Genomic DNA, 24533 nt, shown 5'->3' on the forward strand with positions numbered 1-24533 from the left:
TTGTATTAGTTACATGCTACAGACAGTTGGTCTAGGGAGGATAAAGTCTCATTTCTGTCTGAAGGGGTATTTAACAGTGCTGAAAGGAGTCAGCCTTATATTCTTTGTTAATTGGCTGAGTGAACTGCAGAGAGAGACTAACACTCCCTCGTCCCCATCATTATGATGAAGGATATAGGATCAGCTTGTCAGTGAAGTGACTTCTTTTCAGTGGACATCAATCATGTTCAGCTGATACCTACATAAGGTTATTTGTATCAAGCTACTTATTTCAAAAATTTTCGTTAAAAAAAGATGCAGTATGAAAAGTAGCACTTTTAAAATTTATTTTTAGTAAGTTTCCTTTTTTAGTTACATATAGGCCAGCAATTCTTAACCTGTGGAAGATCTATCTGTGGTGGTCTAAGAATCACCAGCAGATGGTATTAAGTTGGTCTGATGCACATATAAGAACCCAATACACAGAAATTATATTAGTACACCATTTTGCGAATTCCAATAGAAGCCATGGTGTAGGGAAAAATACTTTTAAGAACAGACTTCACCTTATTGCATGAACAGAAATACTATAAAAATTATACTTTACACATAGGTAATACACTTCTTACATTATATCAAAGATGAGAGAAAGTCTGGAGAGAGGAAGACTTTCCCTTGGTAGAGGAGGAGTGGGTTAGAGATCATTTAAGCAAACTTGACACCCACAAATCCATGGGCCCTGATGGGATGCACCCACGAGTGCTGAGGGAGCTGGCGGACATTATTGCTAAGCCACTCTCCATCATCTTTGAAAGGTCCTGGAGAACAGGAGAGGTGCCCGAGGACTGGAAGAAAGCCAATGTCACCCCAGTCTTCAAAAAGGGCAAGAAGGAGGACCCAGGGAACTACAGGCCAGTCAGCCTCACCTCCATCCCTGGAAAGGTGATGGAGCAGCTCATCCTGGAAGCCATCTCCACGCATGTGGAGGACAAGAAGGTGATCAGGAGTAGTCAGCATGGCTTCACCAAGGGCAAATCATGCCTAACCAATCTGATAGCCTTCTATGATGGAATGACTGGCTGGGTAGATGAGGGGAGAGCAGTGGATGTTGTCTACCTAGACTTCAGCAAGGCTTTTGACACTGTCTCCCATAGCATCCTCATAGACAAGCTCAGGAAGTGTGGGTTAGATGAGTGGACAGTGAGGTGGATTGAGAACTGGCTGGAAGGCAGAGCTCAGAGAGTTGTGATCAGTGGCACAGAGTCTAGTTGGAGGCCTGTAGCTAGCGGTGTCCCCCAGGGGTCAGTACTGGGTCCAGTCTTGTTCAACTTCTTCATCAATGACCTGGATGAAGGCACAGAGTGCACCCTCAGCAAGTTTGCTGATGATACAAAACTGGGAGGAGTGGCGGATACACCAGAGGGCTGTGCTGCCATTCAAAGAGACTTGGACAGGCTGGAGAGGTGGGCAGAGAGGAACCTCATGAAGTTCAACAAAGGCAAGTGCAGGGTCCTGCACCTGGGGAGGAATAACCCCATGCACCAGTACAGGTTGGGGGTTGACCTGCTGGAAAGCAGCTCTGCGGAGAAGGACCTGGGAGTGCTGGTGGACACCAAGTTAAGTATGAGGCAGCAATGTGCCCTTGTGGCCAAGAAGGCCGATGGTATCCTGGGGTGCATCAGGAAGAGTGTTGCCAGCAGGTCGAGGGAGGTGATCCTCCCCCTCTACTCAGCCCTGGTGAGGCCACATCTGGAGTACTGCGTCCAGTTCTGGGCTCCCCAGTACAAGAGGGATGTGGCACTACTGGAGCAAGTCCAGCGAAGGGCCACAAAGATGATTAGGGGACTGGAGCATCTCTCTTATGAGGAAAGGCTGAGAGAGCTGGGCCTGTTTAGCTTGGAGAAGAGAAGGCTGAGAGGAGATCTTATCAACGTGTACAAGTATCTGAAGGGAGGGTGTCGAGAGGATGGGACCAGACTCTTTTCAGTGGTGCCCAGCAACAGGACGCGAGGCAACGGGCACAGACTGAAACACAGACACTTCCATCTGAACATGAGGAAATGCTTTTTCACTGTGAGGGTGACAGAGCACTGGAAGAGGTTGCCCAGAGAGGTGGTGGAGTCTCCTTCTCTGGAGATATTCACAACGCGCCTGGATGCAATCCTGTGCAATGTGCTCTAGGTGACCCTGCTTGAGCAGAGGGGTTGGACTAGATGATCTCCAGAGGTCCCTTCCAACCTCAGCGATTTGGTGATTCTGTGATATATTAATTCCTATTTGCAGTATATGAGTGGAATATATTTTACATTAAAACAGTATCTATACATAAAAGCCTTAGATGGAAATACCCTTCCTTAATAAATATTTTAAAGCATCTGACACAATCAAACTTTTTTCCTGAAGTATACTCCAAAATTGTAAAACAAACTATGCTTAGAGGCAGCAAAGATTTCAGAAGGCAGATTTTCAAAATTAACTTGACAAATTGAGGAAATTGTGTTCGCTTTTAAGTTTCTAACTAAAACTAGCACAAAAGATTATACTGAAAGGAGAAACCAAATGCCCAAATACAAAGTTGGAATAATTGGTATGTGGTAGTGGTATGGCTAAAGACAACCTGGGAATTATAGTAGCTCAAAAGGAAAATACTAGTCAGCAATGCGATACCAGCACAGAAAAGGCGAGTTCAATCTGAGATACAGTAAAGCAGTGCCGTATGTTTAAAGGCAGCACTATTAGCTCTACTAGCTTGAGTTCTGACTGCAGCAAAAGTACAATATCCAGTTTTCGATCTGTGATGAGAGATCTAAAGAACTGCATTTATTTGACTTTGAAAAGAATAGATTTAGGTGCTTTAACTTCAACCTATTAAATATTGCAAGAATTCTAAGGGAATGGTGATTAACTGTTCTATATGTCCATTGAGCATGGAACAAGAAGTAGCTGGTTTAATTTGTGGAAAGGCAGACAGAAGTATTAGAAAATTTTTTAAAATATCACATATTGGTAGCCACAGAAACACATTACTTAGGGAGCTTTTTGAGGTTGGAGATTCTTAAGAAATGAAACCTTAGACAAACATCTGTCAAGGATTATCTAGACACACTTGATTTTATGTGAGGGCAAAGGGATGGATTTGCTTTTTTCCAGAGCTCTGTCCCAGTCCTGTATTTCTGTGGTTCAAATTTTATTAACCCTAGCATAAGCAATTTCTGGCAGAAGCAATTTAAGGAGTGGAGCTAATGCATGGGCAGAGGATTTACCCATTCCTTCCTCTCACTTAGGGATTTTGGGAGAAAATTTTAACAAGGATTTATGGCTCCCCCCAGAACACACTGGTGATTGTTCTATTCATTCTTGGTTGAGTCGCTAATGATCATGTTTAACTGAGATACTAAAGGCTTGGTGTCTTTGTGATCATGATAACAATGAATACACCTATTTAGTTAGAGAAGGATCAAGCTACTTTTCTAAATATTTATTCATATTTTAAAATCCATCCTTGTTAAGGAAAGCACTTAAAAATTTGCATACAGTGTAAGACAAAAAGTTGGAGCTGTGAATAGTCTGGGATGCAATTATTGCATACCTAAGAGACTACACCTTGTATATATTCCATTAAAGCATCATGACAACTAGGAAACTTGTTGATTGTGAGCGTGGAGACACATAACAAGATAAGTAATGAGAACTTCTTCATTCAGCAATTACTCTGTCTTATTTATTTTTATTTCTAGTAAAAAACTCATATATTGCAGGTTATGTCAGTGAAATCTACCTCTCTGCTTCTCATTGCTGCAAAGTTTATTTGTAACATTTCTTACTAGAAGTCTTAAAGTTTTTTTTATAATTGCCTGCAATTTATGATGCCATGTGGAGAAAATAAAATGTGGGATCCTTCTGAATTAGATGATTGCATGTTTGCCTGCAACTGCAGGGAGACTGACTTCTGGGACTTGTATAGTTTCTTTTAGTTCCATATTCCCATATCTTGTCTTATTTTATCATTTTTTAAAATGCAAAAGCAATAGCTGCTAAAAAAGTTAATAATGGAGTCATTACACAAAGCAATGGAAAAATATTCAAATTTTCTTGTCTATAGCTAGAAATCAAAGTATGCAAGAACCAAAGAAAAGCAAGAAAGAGCGGTTAGGATCAGGGAGAGCCTGAGCACAAATAAAAACTTATAGAATGCAACACAGAGGCTACTAATGCAGAAAGTCTAATCCCCAGACTAATACAAAACACAGGTTGAAAATGACTGAATGACACACAGAAGGCAAGATCACTGAAATGAAAAAGAAAGAATACAAACAGTAACGATTTCTTAAAATAGTTAACAATAGTGCATTTTTCACAAAAAAATTATTTAATTTGCTGCATGAAAGACAAAAAGTTCCTATGGATATTCAAGCCAAAGGAGAAAAAACCCATTTACTATGTGCTTCTGAAAAGGAGAACATTAAATGAGAGGTTCATATTCATAAGTAGTAGAGGAAAGTATGCAAGTACCTCTCACCACACAGCCCCAAATCCAGCAGGTAAACCTGGAAATCCCTCAAGATTTCACTACAAAGAGCTATAAAAGGGATGACAACCTGAGAAAATGGACATAAAACAGATATGAGGAAAGACACAAGGTCTTTTCTTTCTTTCCTGGGCTTAACCCAAATTGGACATCCCTATTTCAACAAAATGCTTTAGGTCTTTTAATAATTACTATTTAGTGAACGGCAATCTAAGCCAAAATAGGTGTTCGTATTCCATATGGAAGCTTCTCTAAGTCAGCCATTACTGTTAGTAGTTTTTCCACACAAACAAACCCTAATTCACATGAGTTCATCCCATTGCTCAATAACACAATTTCAAGAACTATCAGTCACTGTCATCATATTCTGCCTCAGTGTCTTGACTGAGTCCTACTGATTACATTTACAAGTTTTGGTATAGAGTGGTTTAATTCTGCATTATTGCCATGTTATTGAAATTTTACATAAGCTTTTGCAGAAATTTTTGGAGTATCATTGCATGCCTTTTGCCATTTTTCTGAAACACACAGGATAAAACAGCTGCTGAATTCAGCATAATAGTTGCTCTAGCATTCTGTGAACCTGAAACTTTAAGAGCTATACTATGTATTTAGTCAATTAAAAGCATTTTTAAGGTTCCAGGTGTATAAGAATTTGCATTTTTGCAAATATTTTTTAGCAAAATTGCTACAATAACTCTCACATACACCCTTCCTCAAAACTGCATCTGATTTTCCAAATTATATTTCATCGGTTCAGTTGAGACTTTCATTTCCAGGTAGATATGAACAGATTGATAAGTACAATCCAGGGTTGCCAATGCTTCTGTTGAGAAATGTTCTCTAATTATTGTCTATTCTTGAAGTCTTGTAAGCCAACATTGTGCATGGAAGCTACAGACTTCACAAGCAGAAAACAGACATGTATTTAGATAATAAGCCCTTCCAGAGAAGGGCTTTAAGATGATTAAGTGACTGGAACATGTCTCTCATGAGGAAAGGCTGAAAGAACTGGGACTGTTCAGCCTGGAGAAGAGAAGGTTGGGGGGGAGGGGCGGATCTTATCCATGTGTATAAATATCTGAAAGGAGGGTGTAAAGAGGATGGAGCCAGACTCTTTTCAGTGGTGCCCAGTGACAGGACAAGAGGCAATGGGCACAAACACATATTGGCAGGTCTGTCTGAACATGAGGAAAAACTTCTTTACTGTGAAGGTAACAGAGCACTGGCACAGGTTGCCCAGAGAGGTTGTGGAGTCTCCATCCTTGGAGATATTCAAAAGCCGTCTGGACACAGTCCTGGGCAACGTGCTCTAGGTGACCCTACTTGAGTAGGGGGGTTGGACTAGATGATCTCCAGAGGTCCCTTCCAACCTCAACCATCCTGTGATTCTGTGAATCACAGCCACGATGGTAGGAATAATTTCCTTTACGGAAAGACAGATGGAGCTTTTTTCCTTTCCAACAGTTATTATCCAGAAAAGGGCATGCTATATGGCATTGGAGACAAGGGCACGAACTGATTTTCATGATGGACATCCTCCAATTTGTGAATAAGTTAGGGCACCTGAGTAATAAAGCAGTGGTGTAAGATACAGTAATAGAATCAGTGCTTTATAATCTGATAATATCTAAGGTAGAAGCAGCTATATCTTGGATACGTATATGACAGATAATAAAAATTTGCTATAATGGCAAAAAATACCACCGGATTTCTAAATGCACTATTTCCTATCCTCCTCCTCTTCAGGAACCCAAGACTCACATGAAGGCAAATAAGAGCCAATGAGTGGAGCATATCCACACCGTACTGATAGATACCTTTACAAACTGTAATTTACAACACAAACCAAATTCCTAAGGACAACTTCATTTCTTTGCTTTGCAACTTGTACATCACTATTCTTCTCAAACTTTGACTAGTACACTTCTTTTTTGTTAAAGCATAGCTTATTGTCATTAAGTGATAACACATGACAATGAGTAGGGCAAATCTGTCTAATGGCATCAGATAGAAAGTACCGCAAGAACATACTTCCTACTGGCGTATTTTAGTTCTAAAACACTTCTTCTGACACTAAAAGGGAATGAAAAAAACCACTTGATCTGCCAAAGTACAACAGAATACAATATAGAGCACAACAATAACTTGGGACATGATGATACAACATGAAGGTGGTAGTATAGTCACTCATTTTACTCTAGCAGCAAGGAAAAGGGAAAAAATGTGTTATATAGGTAGGACATTTCCCCTCCCCCTGCCCATATATGGCTATAGACTGGAAACATCCTACCCCTTTACCTTTGCTTTATTTATTCATAAGCAAGCAAGCAGATGAGAAGAAGGTGTTTGAGGTACTGCTTCTTGGGGAGGATGCTTAGCAGATATGAACAAGCACATGACTATGTAGCAAGAAGCAGAAGAGAGGAGTAAGTTCTTGCCCTTTTAGCAACACAAAGGCATCAGTTAGGTTCAACTCTTCATTAAACCCTGGGCTACATTCTGTGATTTTCAAAAAACATACACAATTATAAAACATCCAGATGTTCCCTGGCAAAGTTGCTTCTGATCCTCATTTGCCTCCATGCTGTACCTTCCTAGTATGATTTCCCGTCCTCTTGGGAAAGGAAATGTCACCCAAGTCCCAACATTCCTGGATACAATCTGAAAAAAGTTCAAGAAACAGCATTCTAATTTTAGGTGGTATACAGGGTATCTATCAAATCCAAAACGGAGTTTATAAAGAAATGGTGATGGCAAAGAATCCAAGATCTATGCAGCTACAGAGAAAAGAGATTCTATCAGCTTATCTTCAGCAGTTGCTATTAAGAGCCTGATCTAATTTTCATTAATGATAACAGACTTTTTGTGGCTTTGCAATAGAAGATGGATATGGAGCTGAAGCTATCTGTTGAAGTGGAGATGAGCACAGACTCTACAAATGAAAACAAACACCTGCAAAAGAATACACTCCTTTGAGGAAAGGACTTTCCCACCAGGTAACACATTTCAATTCTTACACGTACTGTGTAGTATTCCTCTTCTTTCATTCTAGCTTCCAACCGCTTTGAAAACAAATTATAATTACAGGTGGCACTGCATTCACACCTACCTCTACACTTGCAGATAAGACACCCATGATTGTTCTGCTGGAAGCCCATTGGACAGATTTTGCCACAAGGCAGTTCTGGGCATTTCTTACACCGACAGATTTCACAGCCGTGCTTGTTCTTCCTAGATAACCAAAATAATTTGTGAAAGGTCAGCAGATCACTTTAAATGTCTGATAATGCTCATGATATTTAAAGCAAAAGTTTCTCCTGAAGAAGTGATTAAGTAAATAAAATTTTCTTAACTGTCACCCTGAACTTAACTGTTCAGTGGATCTATGGGCTATACAGGTCTCCATTCCTAGCATATGTTCCCTCCATGTGACTGGCAAAAGCTCTGCATTTAGTATTTTCAAGCTAATAAGCCATCTTGCTTGCAGATAATATAGGCATGTTGTGCTTATGCCAACTATTTATGATCAATTTTTTTTCAAGTGAAATAGTAGAAAGAATAACTTCTAAAACTGAAGAAGTTAGAGGGGCAAGTGGGAGTCTGTTATAATTACTGTTTTTAGAAAAAAAAAGTTACTGGTAACTTTTCTTCTCCAACAGTAAGTTCCACCCTTGTAGATTCTGCATAGACATTTTTTGAAAGTAACAAAAGCAGGTACAGAGCTTATTTGAAAATGACAATAATCCATATAAAAAAGTAGCAGATATATAGAAATATTTTTAGAAAGAGAGAAGTAGGGGATTTATCAGCAGAGAGACAATATGCAGAATCAAGAACAAAAACATTTCTCAGGTTTCCAGAGGAAGGTAGGTAGAAAAAGTCTAGCATGTCACCAGACAGAATCTCTTTACAGCACCATATACACACTGTTTCAGAGGAGCCTATATCGAGTGTCTGCTTGCCATTTTTCATGAGGACAGATTTGTTTTGTTTTAAACTACAATACTATTAAGACTTATTAAAAGCAACACTTAAAAGTACCAGTCAAGCATTGTGTATAATTAAATTACATTCTGCATCTAAATCCAGAATTTCAGTAGTAGATGATTTTCAAATTAGCTTCTAGAAAGTTTCAAGTTAAGCTTTTTTCAGATGTATGAAAATGCAAGTGAAAGATTGTCTCAAAGACAGTGCTCATAAAACAATGGTGCTAGCTTGAAAACGGCTTGTTTTTAAAGCATCTTTGTCTTACACTTCTTTGAACAGGATACAGAACAGCAGGGCAGGCAGCATGACTTCGCCCAAACAAGCTCTTCCTTCCCCTGAGCAAGGCTGCTGGTCCAGAACCCATGGTTCTGTAACCACTTTTTTGTGGTGGTACACAGGAGATTCTGGTTATGTCTACTTTGACAAGTAGTGTAGACCAGCAAGAGCAGCCCTGTAGAGCAAAACAGTGCTGATGTTCACTTTAGACGTACTTTAAGGTTTTGTTGTTGTGGCTTTGTGTTGACTGTAGGCTAGCTGTAGTTCAGTCAAAAGGACTGAATGCCCATGGCAGCTGGAGTACAACAGGTCCCCTCCTGGAGTAGATCTTCCATTTTAGTTTCATCAAAAAGAAATCCAGTTCACTCATTTTGATACTACTGTGCATTGTGAGCCAAAGTACAGCAAGTCAGGACAGTCAGATGTGCTTTAAAAGCACACTGCTGGTGCAAACCAAAATGCTCATTCAGATGCTCCTAGTCAAGCCTACTGCAGTAACTTTCACCTCCTTTTAATCAGCTGTTCAAGTGGTCTACTTGATTACAATGTGCTTTATTTATTATCTTGGTCCAGATGCAGAAAAGCACTTAAGCAAGTGCTGGTTGAAGTAATTAAATTTGTCTAGCATGCAAAGAAAAACAATTTCTCTCGAAGTAACAATATTATCACCACCTCTGTTTAAGTTTGAGTAGGTATGGATATATGCATTCTTCAAGACTCTTAATGCTAGCTGAAGTGGAATTTATTAGTTCAAGTATATATTAATTCTTTGTTTTACCAGAATTCAGTCTTAGAACTTCTAACACAACAAGATTGGCCTAGTGCAGATAAAATATACTCTTTTCTTGGCCAGTCAAGGAAATTCATTGACAGTCATTATAATGATTGCTATCCAGTGACAAAATATATGAAAATCTTCTTCCAGTTTATTTGCAAGGAAAATCACTAGAAATGTTTTCATCCCAGAGTGCTGTAACCTCTCAGTCAGGCACTTCTGCATTTCACTGTGAATTCCACTCTCTAATGCAAGGACAGAGTGTAAGAGTCAGCTACTTGTTCATGATCTCAAACAGTCTCAAAGGTCCTCTCTCACTAGGCAAGTAATGTCTCACATAGCACAGCATCAGTATCATAAAATTGAGATCCTTGCACAGTATGAGGACCATCTCTCATTCTCTGCTTGTTATTATGAATCACAGTTTGCTTATTTTAAATATAAAGATTCTACATTTCATACTGATATGCACTCATAACCACAAAAAGTGAGAGGCATTGTTCATTCTTCAGGTTCTACAGACACTAAGCCATTTCAGAATGGCTCTTTTATGAGACCATGGATAGGCATAAGTACTAATGTAAAGTGGAAGAATGAGGAGTGTCTGGACCAGTTATTAGATGGTCCAGATCTGAGTACTCTATGAGTCATGTCTGATCTAGATGTCTTTTTATCATGTCTAGGGCTTTAAGCAAATAGTTGCAAATTGAAAGATTCAACATTTGCACTTTTTTTTCTTTAATATGTTTATCATTTTTCTTCTTTTTCAGTAAATCCAAATACTTCCCATTTCTGAAGATACATACATAGTTTATTTTTTCTGAGTAAAATCTGTAGGAAAAAACTAATTATGCTAATTATTTTTGCAAGCTCTACATTCTCTCTCTTTAGAGCATCATCCTGTATGGCTTTGTTAGAATACAAAGAAAATCTTAAGGGGCTGTTTACCGTTTTGTTTTTTTAAGAGTGTTCATTTTAAAAAGTTCGGTACAGTTCTTTATCATAGTTTTAGCTGTCTGGACACCTATCAGAAGCACATTACAGAATCATTAAAGATTATTATTAACCTCATCCTACACCTAATTGATACATAAGTTTCTGCACTCTTACTTTGCATGGTGATATCATGTTAATATTTAATTTGAAAACCGTGCCCCCCCCCCCATAACTGCCTGAAAGCTAGAGCCAACTGCAGTCACTGCCTCAGTGACTAAAATGTTTGATTAGACTGTTTGATTATATAATACTGCATTTGTTGGGAAAAAAAGAAAAAGAAAAAAATTGTTTTGAAGGGAAAAATCTATCTGTATTTTCAACATCTTTGAAAAAAATTCTTTTTCTCTTGAAAGAACAAATGATAAATGATTTTCTCCTTATTTGTCCCTCTTTCCTCAACAATTCCCAGCTTTGTCTTTTGGCTGAAAAGTTATAACAATATGCTTGAAGAACCCCCCCCACACACACACACACACTAATTTTGCAAAATCCGCAAGTTCAAAAAACTTTTCTAAATAGTTTTCTCAAATTTCCATTCTCATCTGTCTAACTATTTTGCTGCAGGCCTACAAGATGCATGAATTATCAGGAGGCATATAGATACAAAATTTCATCTGGAGCCCCTTCAGAGATCTGTTTTTAAAAACACAACAGTATATTTTTTCTTACAAAGGTATAATACTTCTATAGAACACTACTCCAACATTTTGTCTGAGACAAATTTTTCAAAATATCAAATCATTTTACAGTTGGTAGTCTAGATTTGATGAAGTTGATTAACAATAGATTGGATTTCAGTATGATTTTTGCTAGTATTGTATTTGAGTGCTCAATTGAGTTGAGAATGAACAAACTGTCCAATACTATGGTTTTCAGCTTTTATTTAGAGCATCCAAGACTAGAGGTTACTAGTTATAAGAAGAAGTTGCTTTTCTTCTTCCAGAGCTATAAGGATGGCCATAGTTGATCAGAAAAAGGTCTGTAGCAGCCCAGGAACCATCTCAGACAGTGGTTAGCTGTAGACACCCATGCACAGATGGTAAGCACAAGACAAGCAGAAAGTGCTACTGCACCTGCTGCAACCTCCATGCTTCCAGCAATTTGAACTTAGGGAGTTCAAAATTATCTTCATGGCAACGTCTGGCCAATTAAGCATTTCGGTAACCTTAAAAATACCTGAAGATTTTTGTTGATGAGAATGGTTTTACTTAAGATGCTTAACTTCAAAATGCTCAAGATCTGAAGTTGAAGAAAAATCCAAGTCTTCACTTTGAAGCTTATTACTTAGTGGCTTTAGTCTTCCTCAGGCGTATGGAATAAGTACAGTAAATCTAGGAAATGAAGGCTGCTTTATTACTCTCTTCTTCAACTGCATAAACTTATTTTTATAAATTTTTACTATTCATATGTGACAGTGTCACACAGAGTTCCGAACATACTATGTTTCTTCCACAAGTTTAGAAGATCACTGGGATTTGTTCCTGAAATTTATGTCCTTTAGCAGGTTATCCTTGACACATGGGCAAAACTGAAAAATACCTGGACCTGGGACTAATCAACTGAGTGTTTAAAGTGCTCTTGCAGGTCATGGACAACATTCACAGGCCTTTTCCTATCCTTCTCACAAATTGAGATATCAATTCTTTATTACAGGAAGGCATTCCAGAAAAAATGATAATTTGAGAAATTTCATTATATAAGGCTAGCCCCATTAATCCTTTTTCTTTTCAATTGTCTTCTATTTTCATTCAGAAGACTGAAATGTTTTTGAAGAGATGGGAAGATGGACAATATTAGTACAAGCTTAAGGTATGTCCATATTGAAGAAGATGGTGTGGACATCTTTAATTTTCTACATACAATCAACTAGATTACCATTGACATAGAGCACAAATTATTAACAATATTCACCTTAACTGCTTAGACACAGGCAATATGATACGGAGATGACACAAAATAACTAAGGAACTCTATAGGTCAACAGGATTGCTCTCAAACATAGAAAATCAGTTTATTAAAGCACGCAATAAATTAGGCCACATGCTTGACTGTGTTATCTTTCTCTGAAGATGTAAATGTAGAATAAGTAAAAGCATCACAATATGTGATGTGATAAGGCTACATGAAAGATGTACAATTAGAGAAATCATGTCAACTTATAGGAGATATGCCTCTCTGGTGACATCAGAAAGCAACGGTATGAAGACTTCAGCAGCCTGGTGTCCACACAGTTATCTTCAGACCAGATTTAATTCACATGCCTTAAGGTGAAGTAGAACTCAAGAATCTACACCTCTACTCTCAAGGGAGAAAAATGAAGGAAAGTTTCATTTTCCAAATGGGGTAGTAATAGTCATTTTTACAGATTTCTCCTTTAAGGCTTTTCAGAATAATGCAGGCACATGTCATCTAAAGTACAACACAAAAAGACCAACAGAATTATTTCAGATTTTTGTTGTTGTTGTTTGAAAAGATATTCTTGACGATTTATATTGCTGTGTCAGAGTACAACCCTTAACATCACAGGTCAAATTCATTGCAGTCTTTGAGGGTCATCTGCCTACCGCACTCCAGGATCTTCCTGATTCTTATTTAATATTTTCTTCGGGGGGGGGGGGGGGGCGGGAAATCACAGAAAGGCAGACCTCTCAAACCAAGTAAGAACTTTCTGAATTAATCAAAGACTCATTTCACGTGGAACATCTAACTGCATTGCAAAGCAGCATAGAAGACAATAGTAACAAGAAAATTTTGCTTAACAAAAATACCCGTAAAAACTGAAAGAGTGAAAATATACGTAAGCAGATGTCAGGGGTGCTTCTTTATTGAAAGCTAAAGAAGAAAACAAGACCAAGGAAAATACCAACTATTATTTTTAGCAGTTATACATGATCTGCTCACTGATTAGGTGGATTTAAATCAAGAACATTACTGCCAGTCACACACTGGGAGCACAGATCGAGGAATGGAAATTTACTGTCTTTACTTAAGAGAATATTGGCCTTTTTCTGATAATTCAGCATTTTGAAGTTACAAAAATATTAGGTTCAACATAGATTATTTAGGTCTCTACTGTGTTTCATTTATACTTGTTGAAGCGCTGTTTAACCTCTTCTAAACAAAAATTACAATTTATACCACCAAACCAGACAAACCTGCTCATTATGTAAAAGAGAATATTTCTTACCAAACAAATGCAGGGAAAGGTAATGTATAATAAAGTAAAAGAATGTAACAGTAAACTTGATAGATTTACATAAATAAACAAAACACATAATAGTAAATTACTTTGATAAAGATATTTTGGAACAATTCTTATCAGCACTTCCCAGATGAATGATGGCAGAAAAACATTTTTAACACGTCAATATATTATCCAAGTTTGAGATTGCCAGTGAAGTAAAACAGAAGTAATGGACTTAATAAAAGGAACCATAAGGAGAAACTAATTTGACTGCTTTAGATACACCACAAAAAAGTCAAGAAGTGTTAGCTGGAATGGAAGGAGAACATTTAGACCTTGGTTCATGAATATATTCAAACTGTTTTTGTGTCTGAGCCTAAAAAGGCAATGATGAAAGACATTAAGCATCAGCCTTAACAGTTTTCTATTATAATTTTTTAAATAGGCAAAAGCAAATGGCCTTAAAAATAGTAAATTATACAAGCACTTGCAATATTAACATAAAATTAAAAAAATATTATTTTTCCAATCCAAATGCTATTCAATCACACTGAGTAAACAGTATAAATTTTTTAGTTTATATTGACTGTCTCTGTTGTTATGCAAATACATGCATGCACACAATCCTTGAACATGTGAATGGAAAAAGTTTTCTCAGATTCTGTTCTGATGGTTTTAAGTTAGCACTGCAACTCTGGTACAGACAACAAATTAAGAACTATAACATGGAAAAAGAAGTAAAACCAAGGTCTAACAACCTCAGTGTGCTCTTTAAATATCACATTAGATCATTCTGCTGAGACTATAAATCAAATTGAAAAAAGAAAAAAAGCTAGTAACTGAGTACTGTTACTGGAAACTAGTATTTAAAACACAAAGATAAAACAGAAACAAAAAGAAATGTTCAGATATTTAGTCTGCAAGTTGCTGAGCTCACATCCTGCAGTTCCTACTGAAGATGCTTTTATGTATCATGAACAAAAAAGATAGTCTCCATCTTTGTTGCAAACAGCAATAAAACATACTTTGATTTCCATTATTCAGAGTTTTTCTCTCTTCTGCGCCAAAATTCAAAATCAATTATAAGCTAATGCAAATGATTCTAGTGCTCCTTGCGAAATGGTTACATGGTATGAGAAATATATGGCAGTTTCCAATAAACTCTTGAATATAGTTATAAATTGTGTTCCTTTATTGCTGTTACATTTTCACATGAATCTTTCATTCTGCCTCCTCCTTTTGGGACCTCTCATTCACGCCAACTTCTTCGCTGCTTTCTAATATTCTCATCTCAGTCCTCCACCCTGCTCATTCCATGGTTAAGTTCTAACAGTTGCAGACATCCTGATATCATTTGCCTCTTTGGCTCCCAATTCCAAGACACTTCATCTTGGATTTTGCATCTACTCAACCAAATGTCTCAAGCTTCAATCTCCCTCAGGCACTTTCTAAACAATTTTGCATGCTTTGTGCTTGTTTTAAGTGACTTCATCACTTTGATCCTTGATGCAAACAGCTCTATCCTATCTAAAAAAACTGAGACATCTAATCACTCATTACTTCTGTTTGGTCTTTCCTGTTTCTTTCATTCTTCTAGCCAACCTCAGCGCTCCTTGCCTTCGAAGTCACTGGCAAAAGTTTTAAGAAAGACAAAATTGACATCAGTTTTCTGCAGCTTCCCTCCTACTCTACCTTCTCTCACCAGCAAAACTAAAAATAACTCTTAGCCACTCTCAAAGTCAATATGGCCAAAGATAATTTTATTAGCTGTTTCATTTAAAGTTCTTACTTTTCTTCTCTCATCTACTAAACTTTAAATCAAGCCTCACTCCTCTCCCCAAAATTCAATCTTTGTTGCCTTCCATTTCTCCCATTTTATTCTATTTCAAATCAAGTCTTCCAAAATGTTGTTCTCTTTTCTCCACATAAAAATAAGCCTTTTGTCATACCTAATTTCAATTTTGTCCTTGCAGCTTCTCACTTTCTCTACTCTTAATTCCATCCTTACATACCTTCACCGTCCAGCATGTTATCTTATTGGCCTGAATAGTGGATTTAGATTTTTTGAAAAAGGAAGATGGGAGAAAACCCAGTATAAGTCATAGTCACTCTTCCCAGGCAACAGCTTCTTTCTAGAGCCCCAAAACTGAGTCACAGTCCAACTCAAATGATGCCAGCACAACTGTTCAGATATCCCACTGAATAATTAAGCTTAAGTGGACAACTGAATCAGAGCATGAACACATGGCAGCATTCAAGACAAGTGTCCTGGACTATACAGACCCTAAACTGAATCATGAGGCTCAGAAGGACCCTGAGGTTCACAAAGGCCACTTGACTCAAAGTGCTAGCACTGTGCAGAGGCAATCACATTAGAGCTGCCCTCTGTGCTACTTGTTTTGATTTCATCTTACAAAGCATGCATAATCTTACATTCATGGCAACTACATTTATGTCAGTAGGGTAACTCCCTCCCTTTATTATTGTCTTTCAGTCACTGTATTTTAGGTTGTAGATGCATAGTGCTTGAACTGTTAAGGCATCTCACTAAAATGAAATGTATTAATTTGAGCTTTGCTCTGGATTCATGCCAAAGACCATCCCAGGTGACCTGCTGTAATAGTTACAGCTTGGGAAATTGAAGGAGCTAGCCATATTATTGGCCGTATCACTCCCATGACTGCCGTTTCCTGCAAAAACTTCTATTATTTAACCAGGGGCAAGCCTAATTCTGTATTTGAGATAATGGTTATAAAATTATATTGAATGATATTACTTTAATTTGTTTTGCTGGACTGCTGTTATATAGGTATTTTTAAATTACTCTAGGGATTCCTCAAGGACACAGCCAAGCATCCTTTCTAATTTCGTTAGAAAAAAAGTGACTGAAATAGTGTTTTCAAGGCAAACACATTCTTCAAAGGGTTTTTATTTCTAATTTTTGGCTGCGTATTGCAGCATATTTGTGCCTTTAGAATCTAATGTTCCATGGCATATGGATCTGCTTTTTGTTTGGCGTAGTCCACCTTTTGTTTAACATCATATACAGTGCAAGAGCTCTACGGACGATAAGAAGGAGGTCAACCAGAACACTGTATTAACATAAGTGGAACAACACTCTATGGTCAAGAAAGATAAGCCAATAGTATGAAGATTAAAGGGAGGTGGAAGGCTGGTATGCTTTTTTTCATTTGGCAACACAACTAGAGAGAATACAACTTATTCACTGGCACCATTTATGACTGAAGCACTAATTAAATTTGAGAATGCCACTATGATACAGCTTGATTTCTATTTTTCTAAAATCTCTGATGTCTCTCTGGTCATTCAGGCTCTACCGTATTTTCATTACTCCAAACTTGATAAAAACTGTGAACAAAGAGGACACACTGCACAATATATTAGTATTACAAATAAAAATCTGCAGCGCTGATGAATTAGTGTCAAACAGAACTCCAAAATGAAACAGAAATTAAAGGAGGATTAGTATCTAATGCCAACGGTTGCAGCATTAGTAAACTTCACTAAAAATAAGAAAACAAGTTATATATGAACATTATCTGAATCTTAGCTGTCATGAGGTAGAAATTAAAACTTTTATGAACAGGAGACAGTAACATGGAACTGAAAAATCAAAAATAAAATATTTGTAAAATAGATATGGAGACCACCAAATTGATTGCAAAGAAATTTGTGTGACAAAAGATTTGCCCAATTTTGTCATCTCTTCTGCAAGTGAATAAATACAGCAAATATTTCCTTTCATGGAAAAAGAACTCTAGCAACAATACAGGTTTTGAACACATTTACAAAAACTTAAATTAAGAGACAGTACTGTTTTTCACTAATCCTCTAAAGTAACTATCAGAAATGTCCATCTAAAACATGTCCAACTAGTCCACTGTCATATCAACATTAAAAAATCCCTTGAAATATTATAAAAACATTTGAGTACAATAAATGAGCTATAAAATGAAGGGGGGTATTACAGGAGTACATACAAAAAAAAATTCAAAAACCTACATGCAAGAGATGTAAGCAGCTTTTTCATCTTAGTCATCAAATATTCTTAAAAAAAAAAAACCAACCCTAAACACTGTTCTGTTTTTGTAATCTGTTGCTGCTATGATTGCTGTTTCTTAATTTGTTGGTCAAAATCCATTTCCACAAATTCAGTGCTAACACCCAAGTTAGCTGGAAGAATACTATAATCTCACATGAAGTATGGACATTTCTGTCTTCCCATATTTCCCCCAGTTTTGCCACAAAGTAAACACAAGTACATATTCAGGGATTTTGCATATTTTAAATATGCACATGGATAGAATTAAATATTTTTTCAGAATAAGAATACGTACAAGTATCCAAAGGGACAGTACTTGTCACATACTATGGGTTTGCATTTCTTAGGCCGTGGACGGCACTGACAGATCTCACAGTTGTGGGCATCAGTCTGGAAACCGAAGGAACAATCCAAGGAACAACCTGATATGAGGCCAGTACACAGCTCCTCTCCTGTGAAGAACACATGCAGCTTAGCACAAAATGAAAACTGTTTATACCAGAAAAATGCATCTTCAGCAGACTAAATATTTTGTTCCCTTTTAGTTCATAATGTTTTACTTTTAAGACTGATCATCCTTACCTTCTGACTGTCCTAATTTTAAAGCATTCAATAGAATTCTACAGTAATGACACAAACCATACAACCAAATACTACAGCATGTCTTCAGTTCCAGTCAAGATCTTGGGAAGTACCATCTTTCATACCTTATACTAAAACATTTCCATGGATAAATACATAGACAAAAAAGTCCAACATTTATGACTTGGTCAGCCATCAGTAACAAATTTAAAATAACATACTTTCAACATGTTATAAGTGTTTAATAAGTTTCTAGTCAATATAGAGCATCCTTGTTATCTACTCTATTTTCACTTTAAATAAATTGAAAGGCTGGGATATCAGCCTTCATTCCCTACTTCTGCTGTTTGCTGTTGCCTGTTTGGGGATTAAGACCTGCTTTTAAAAAATATGACTACAATACCCAAAGAGCTGTTATAAGCTTACTAATACCAGATTAAAAGACCTGTCTCTTGGAGTCCACTACCATGCTTAATTAGCCTGTTATGGCAGTAAGGGAGATGCTGGATTGATGGCATCTGATTTTCTCCAGTGCAGGGATAAATAATGGTCATTATATTTACTCTCACTGGACTGTTTTGAGAATGATTAGTTTGCTTTTGCTCTTCTTGGAATAAGAAGTGCCAGAAAGACCACTCTTAACATACCCTGCAATAGAAAATTTGTTTATTGATTGTGGAGGCATGAGGCAACAAGAAATAATGATTTTTGTTATATTAGGAGATGTAAAATACAGGAAATATAAAGTGACTATCATTGCAGTAGCCAAAGAGAGATCAAAACAAAAAAAGAGGGAAATAAATTGAAATTCCTCAAGAGATGAATATGATGGGTGATATCCAAAGGACAGAAATGAAGGATGCTCGTCTGCAGTTGAAACCTCCATACCACTACAAAGCACTAGTCATATGGATGGGAGCTGCAGAGCATTCCAGAAATGCTGCATATTAGAGTACTCATGACTCTCCCATTCTTTACGGATCTGAAAATTTAGGGACTGGTTTTCTCAAAGAGGAGGTCAGCACATTGACCCATTCTGCTCTTTCCACTCCCGTGGGTCTGAAATGCAAAGGTAACCCCCAAATCTGGTTGGCAACTCCCTCCCCCCTTTTATATTGCCTCTTCTTGGAAGAGTTTAGCAAGCAAGACTATTCCCTATAAATGACAGGGAAAACTAACAAAATAGGAACAACAGTACCTTACAAAACTCTGCACACAGCCAGACACTCGATGTAAAAACACCGTAACTGAAAGCATGAATCCATGGAATGCAATTTACAAGTTCCTAAGCTGGTAACACAACACAGGCAGATCACAGATGTAATCTTTGCTTTACTTAAATGCTTCCTCTTCCATTTTTGAAACGTTGCACTAAAGACTTCAAAATACAGTATAATGTACTTATAAAGACAATGGATATCGCTGTCAGATTTAACCAGATGTGGTTAATCCAAGTGCTTCCTAATCTGTTCTATGAGATTAACACTCATTTGGTATTGAAAAAATATTGCTTAGCACCCCAGAGCGAGACAGAAGCCCAGGAGAAAACTCTGGTAAATTCACTGATTATTCATCATGTAGAATTTGGACATATTTGCCTCAGGCATGGCAATGCTGATGGTGACTATCAGAATCCAATAGCTCGCTTATCTTCAGGAAGGGGAGAGAAAGAGACTCTCAGAGTTGCTTCAAGTATTGCAGTAGGGTTTTATTTTTTATTCTTTTTATTTTTTGGCTCTGTGATGGTGACTGCTCTCATAATCAGAAAGACTGAACAGTAGGAGGAACTGTGTTAGGTTAAGACACCTAAATTTTGGCAATGATACCTGGGAGATCAATTTTGCACTACAGTCAGTGCAGATTTAGTCAGCAGAGTGAGTGGAACCTAGAGAGTGTTTCAGCTCACCCCAAGGCAGACACTCCGAACAGCTTAGAGAATGGATTGCACTCCTAAGATCTCCACCAAGCATAATGGGAATTTAGCCTTCTCACATTTTCAGGTTGTCAGTCTGTAGCTGAACCCCAACCCTGGTGAGCTCACTCACTGTTTGTAAGGAAGAAGGCAACAACAGGCATCAGGCTTGCAATGGTCTGCTGCCGTTCTGAATGTGGATTCCACAGGAGTGCTACAAAGATGCTCACCTAGCTACATTAAGATGAAAACCAACATATTTCTTTCTAATGAGTCATTAAAAATTTCAGGAGGAGGTTGCTGATAATTGGAAGAGATTTCAATAATATAAAAAACAGGTGTAATTTTCACCCCCCCACCCCTTTTCTTTAAAGCAGAGGGCTTATTGTTTTATTCGTTCCTCTATCTGCAAAGCTCTTAATAGGAAAACAGGTGTAAAGCTACACAAGGCATAGTAATGGCCTATTATCCTAACCAGCAAGTCTCAGCTTAAACAGGATGAGGATCTTGGCTCCCACCTCTGTCCTTTTATGCAGATTTCATGTCTGAAACTAAAAGGGTGCAAGTTTTTTGTCATTCAGAATGCAGAAAAAGAAATGCCAGATCCTTTCGCATAGGCTCTGGAGGTTGTCTTTTGCCAACAGAGTACCAGCGCCACCAGTTTTACACATTTAATGTCAGTCATATCTAACCTTTGCACAGTAATGGCAACCTGTATCTTAGGTTTTTGCTTTAAGACAGATATATATACAAGGATCTTCACAAACTCTTGATTTTGAAGGATAGCATTCAGGTTGACTTATCAGGGATCCTAGATTTTTCTAATATGTAGCCACTAGTGCTGCTTTAAAATCATTATAATGCAGAGGAAATTCTGATGCTCCTCTCTGGCAAAGAATGTTGTACAAGTAACACAAGGATGAAAGACTTTCCTCGAAGCAGAAGAGAGAATTAATGAGCTTTTGCACTAGTCCGGATGTTATATACAATTCTTCCCTGACAGCATACAGAGATAATAAAATCAGCTAAACTTTTCATTATATATGACTTCATAAAAGGTAAATTTGAAGGCAGTAGTTTTTTTAAGTTAGCCTTGAACTTTATGAAGAACGAATAGAAAGTACATCTACACTGGAAGATCTCAAAAAAGAAAGATCATCAGTTATGAGCTTTGAGAGGGGATAAATTATGGCATCTCCCTGTTGATGCTGAGAACTGACCAGTGAATAATCCCAGAATCACAGAGATAGGGTTCATTTTTTTGAAGCATACTTTGTCACATAAGAGAGGACATGTTTGGTTTAGGTGGCTGTCCATAAATATCAGGTTCATGGAAGACAGATAAAGGAACAATAAGGGACAAATGAAAGGGTGTGGAAAAAATTAATATGCATCTGAAAAAAAAAAGAGCAGAAAATAAAAAGAAAAGAAAAAAATCTGAAGAAATAGAAGCAACATAATCATCTTTTACTTGGCATATTTTCTCACTTTATCTCGTCTCCAGATTTTGTGTTAAGGATAGCTATCGAAGTGTGACACTCAGATCTGAATACAGAGTTACAAAAGAGAGCAGAATTTTTGCCATTAGAGGCAATCTCAAACTGAAGTACCGCCACAGTACATATACACAGCTTATGTTTGCTGCACAGGCCTGTCAAAAACCTTAGTACACAGTTTAAAATATGGCATTTTTTCAGAAAACTGAGAGCAAACCCATCAATTTTTACAGAGCATAGTTGAGCTCTAAAAGAAAGAAAGAAAAAAGAAATAGAGGGCAAACCTAAAGGTCCAAATGTAGATCAAATTCAATGTATGAAATTGTTTTCCTGATAACATCTCTATAGCCTATGCTACAGCTTTAAAGTAATCATTAATGAAGTATCACAAGTTCATTTTGAAAGGATAAATAAAAACAGATTGGCTGCTAAAGTTTTGCATTTCAAACGAGAAATGCTAAGGAATAAAGGCAACTAGTTCATGAAAATCAACTGCAATGAACTCAGGAAATTTATTATGGGAAAAGCTAAAAAATTGGGGGAAGAGATTACTTGTTTGTAGGGTTTTTTTCACCTTTGCTTAGATAAATCTCATCAGAAACTCGAATCCCAGATCATGGAATGTTTTTGCAAAGAAGATATCCAGCCCAAACTAGGCTAATAACTGCTTCGAGGACATATTGGAAATAAGCAGAGAGTCTGAAAGGAGAATATAGGAAACATTTTAAAAAGCTAATACAAATGAAAAACTACCTTTCAGAGTTCTGGAAATGTGCATTATGCACCTGTATGTCACTTGAACTAGAAGTAGAAACAGGCTCATCAATTTTTCTTATGAAACACAAAATGTCAGTGAGGTAATGTCAATACAGAAAATCCTTATGCACAAGGAAACAGGGGGACTTAAGGGACTAAAATAATAATAATGCAGTGAAATGTAATACTGAAAATGTGTAAAGCCATGCCCAGAGGGAATAACCAAGAATCTGTGATACAAGCTGAGAGTTCAGACACAGGTATTCTGAAACACAATCCCAGAATGATTCCTGTGGCACCTGTGATGCACCTTTGAAAAAGATGAATGTAATCCTGAATGTCTCAGGCTAACGTATCTGTATTTTTACAAATTCTTAGTTGTTTCATATGAGGACAGACCTTAGCCAGAATACTACATAATTCTGGAAGAATTTCAGCTGAATTAAATACAGCAAAAGGCTAGTACAATAATCATGGAATGGTGGTTGTCCTCAAACAATGATGTTATCAAAATAGTCTCCTACTAGGAATGAACTTTCACTTGAGGGCAAACATACATCAAATACTTATAGTAGTGAATCCAGCCCACACAACAGACAACACAATTTTCTTTTCCATGTACATCAACAATTGCAAAAGCAGCAGAAAGAACAATCAGTTACCAACAGCTCCATATTTCTAGTCACAAACTTATTAGACACTTACTATATTTGTAAAGGCTGTTACTTACAGACTTTGACCCTTCTAAACACTGTAGTTCTAACAAATACTTTGTTCTGTAGTTTGTAACAGTTTAACATAAATACAGTATTAGTACCAACATTTCTAACTCTGGTCTGCATTGACAATAAATTATTTTTAAATATAGTAGTTTCCTCTCCCCTCCCTGCCCCTTCTTCATCCACTCCCAAACACACAGTTACATACACACATACTATAAAAAAAATAAACATTAGAGAGTTTCAGGGGAGCATCATAGTTGTTCAGGGGGGATCAGACTGGAGGATGAGACAAGACTGTCTGAAGAACCAGTCTTGTCTTAAGAACAGGGGATTACCAAGATATGATGAGAGTCTGCTCAGCATACTGCATGCAAGACATCTGGTGCTGTAAAACTCTTTTCATCTAGATATCTTATTCTCAATACTAAAATAAATTTTGTTTTAAAGGTTGCTTGGATCACTGTAACACCTAGTCACTGGCTGCTAAAGAAAAGAATGACACATACCAAGGTTAAACAGAGTGTAAGAGAGGTTGATACATTGACATGAGACATGCTACAGTCCAAGGCCTACCCTGCAAACAAGACAACAAAATTATATCCTGGGATACACAAAGTTATCAATTTTTTATACTTGAGAGGATTCACTCAGAAGTCAGAAAGGAAACACATGCAGGTAGCCCTGCAACTGTAATGAGCCATATTTCAGATATATTGTAATCTCTGTGTCTCAGCTGTGACATCTCAGAGGCAATATATCTCAAAATGAATCACAATTCTTCAGCCATAAATTCAAATAACTATCAGATGTGTGATTTATTCCTGATCTTAGAGTACTCACATCCCCATCTTGCCTGAATCTAAGAATATCTGCAATGTTATAAAATGCTTCTCAAAAATCAAACTGTGTAGTAGACAAAATTCAATCCATAAAGAATTTCATGCCTAAGTCTAAAACAGTCCTCCACTTTGACCTTCTAGTCTAACAGCTGTATTGTAATTCTAGTTAACTCTTATTTAAAGACTTCTCAGTTGCTTTCTTCTAGCACGTGTATGGCACATAAAAAAATTCTAAGCTCTTAAACTGGGACATTTACCTCTCCCTATTCATTATGTTATATATGGACACTTGTACTGTAAAGAGTTGAACTGGAAGTCTAAAATTTGTGAAAATGCATCTAGAGATGTATAGATGTATAAAGATGCATACCTGAAATACTTTCAGTTTTTAATCCTCTAATATGCAGATAAAAATAACTGCCAGAGAATATTAAT

General features: G+C 37.2%; 1 protein-coding gene across 1 annotated transcript in view; it reads right to left on the reverse strand.

The window, feature by feature from the left end:
• Positions 1 to 24533, reverse strand: part of CRIM1 (cysteine rich transmembrane BMP regulator 1) — a 218404-nt gene that overhangs the window by 24677 nt on the left and 169194 nt on the right. Inside the window, exons 9-10 of the mRNA XM_067293293.1 lie at positions 18087 to 18243; positions 7620 to 7741 (exon numbers count right to left, since the gene is read on the reverse strand). Of these exons, the coding sequence (XP_067149394.1) occupies positions 7620 to 7741; positions 18087 to 18243 (279 nt within the window). The remainder of the gene's footprint in view (positions 1 to 7619; positions 7742 to 18086; positions 18244 to 24533) is intronic.

Source organism: Apteryx mantelli, chromosome 3 (assembly GCF_036417845.1).
Source record: "Apteryx mantelli isolate bAptMan1 chromosome 3, bAptMan1.hap1, whole genome shotgun sequence".
Lineage (NCBI taxonomy): Eukaryota > Metazoa > Chordata > Aves > Apterygiformes > Apterygidae > Apteryx > Apteryx mantelli.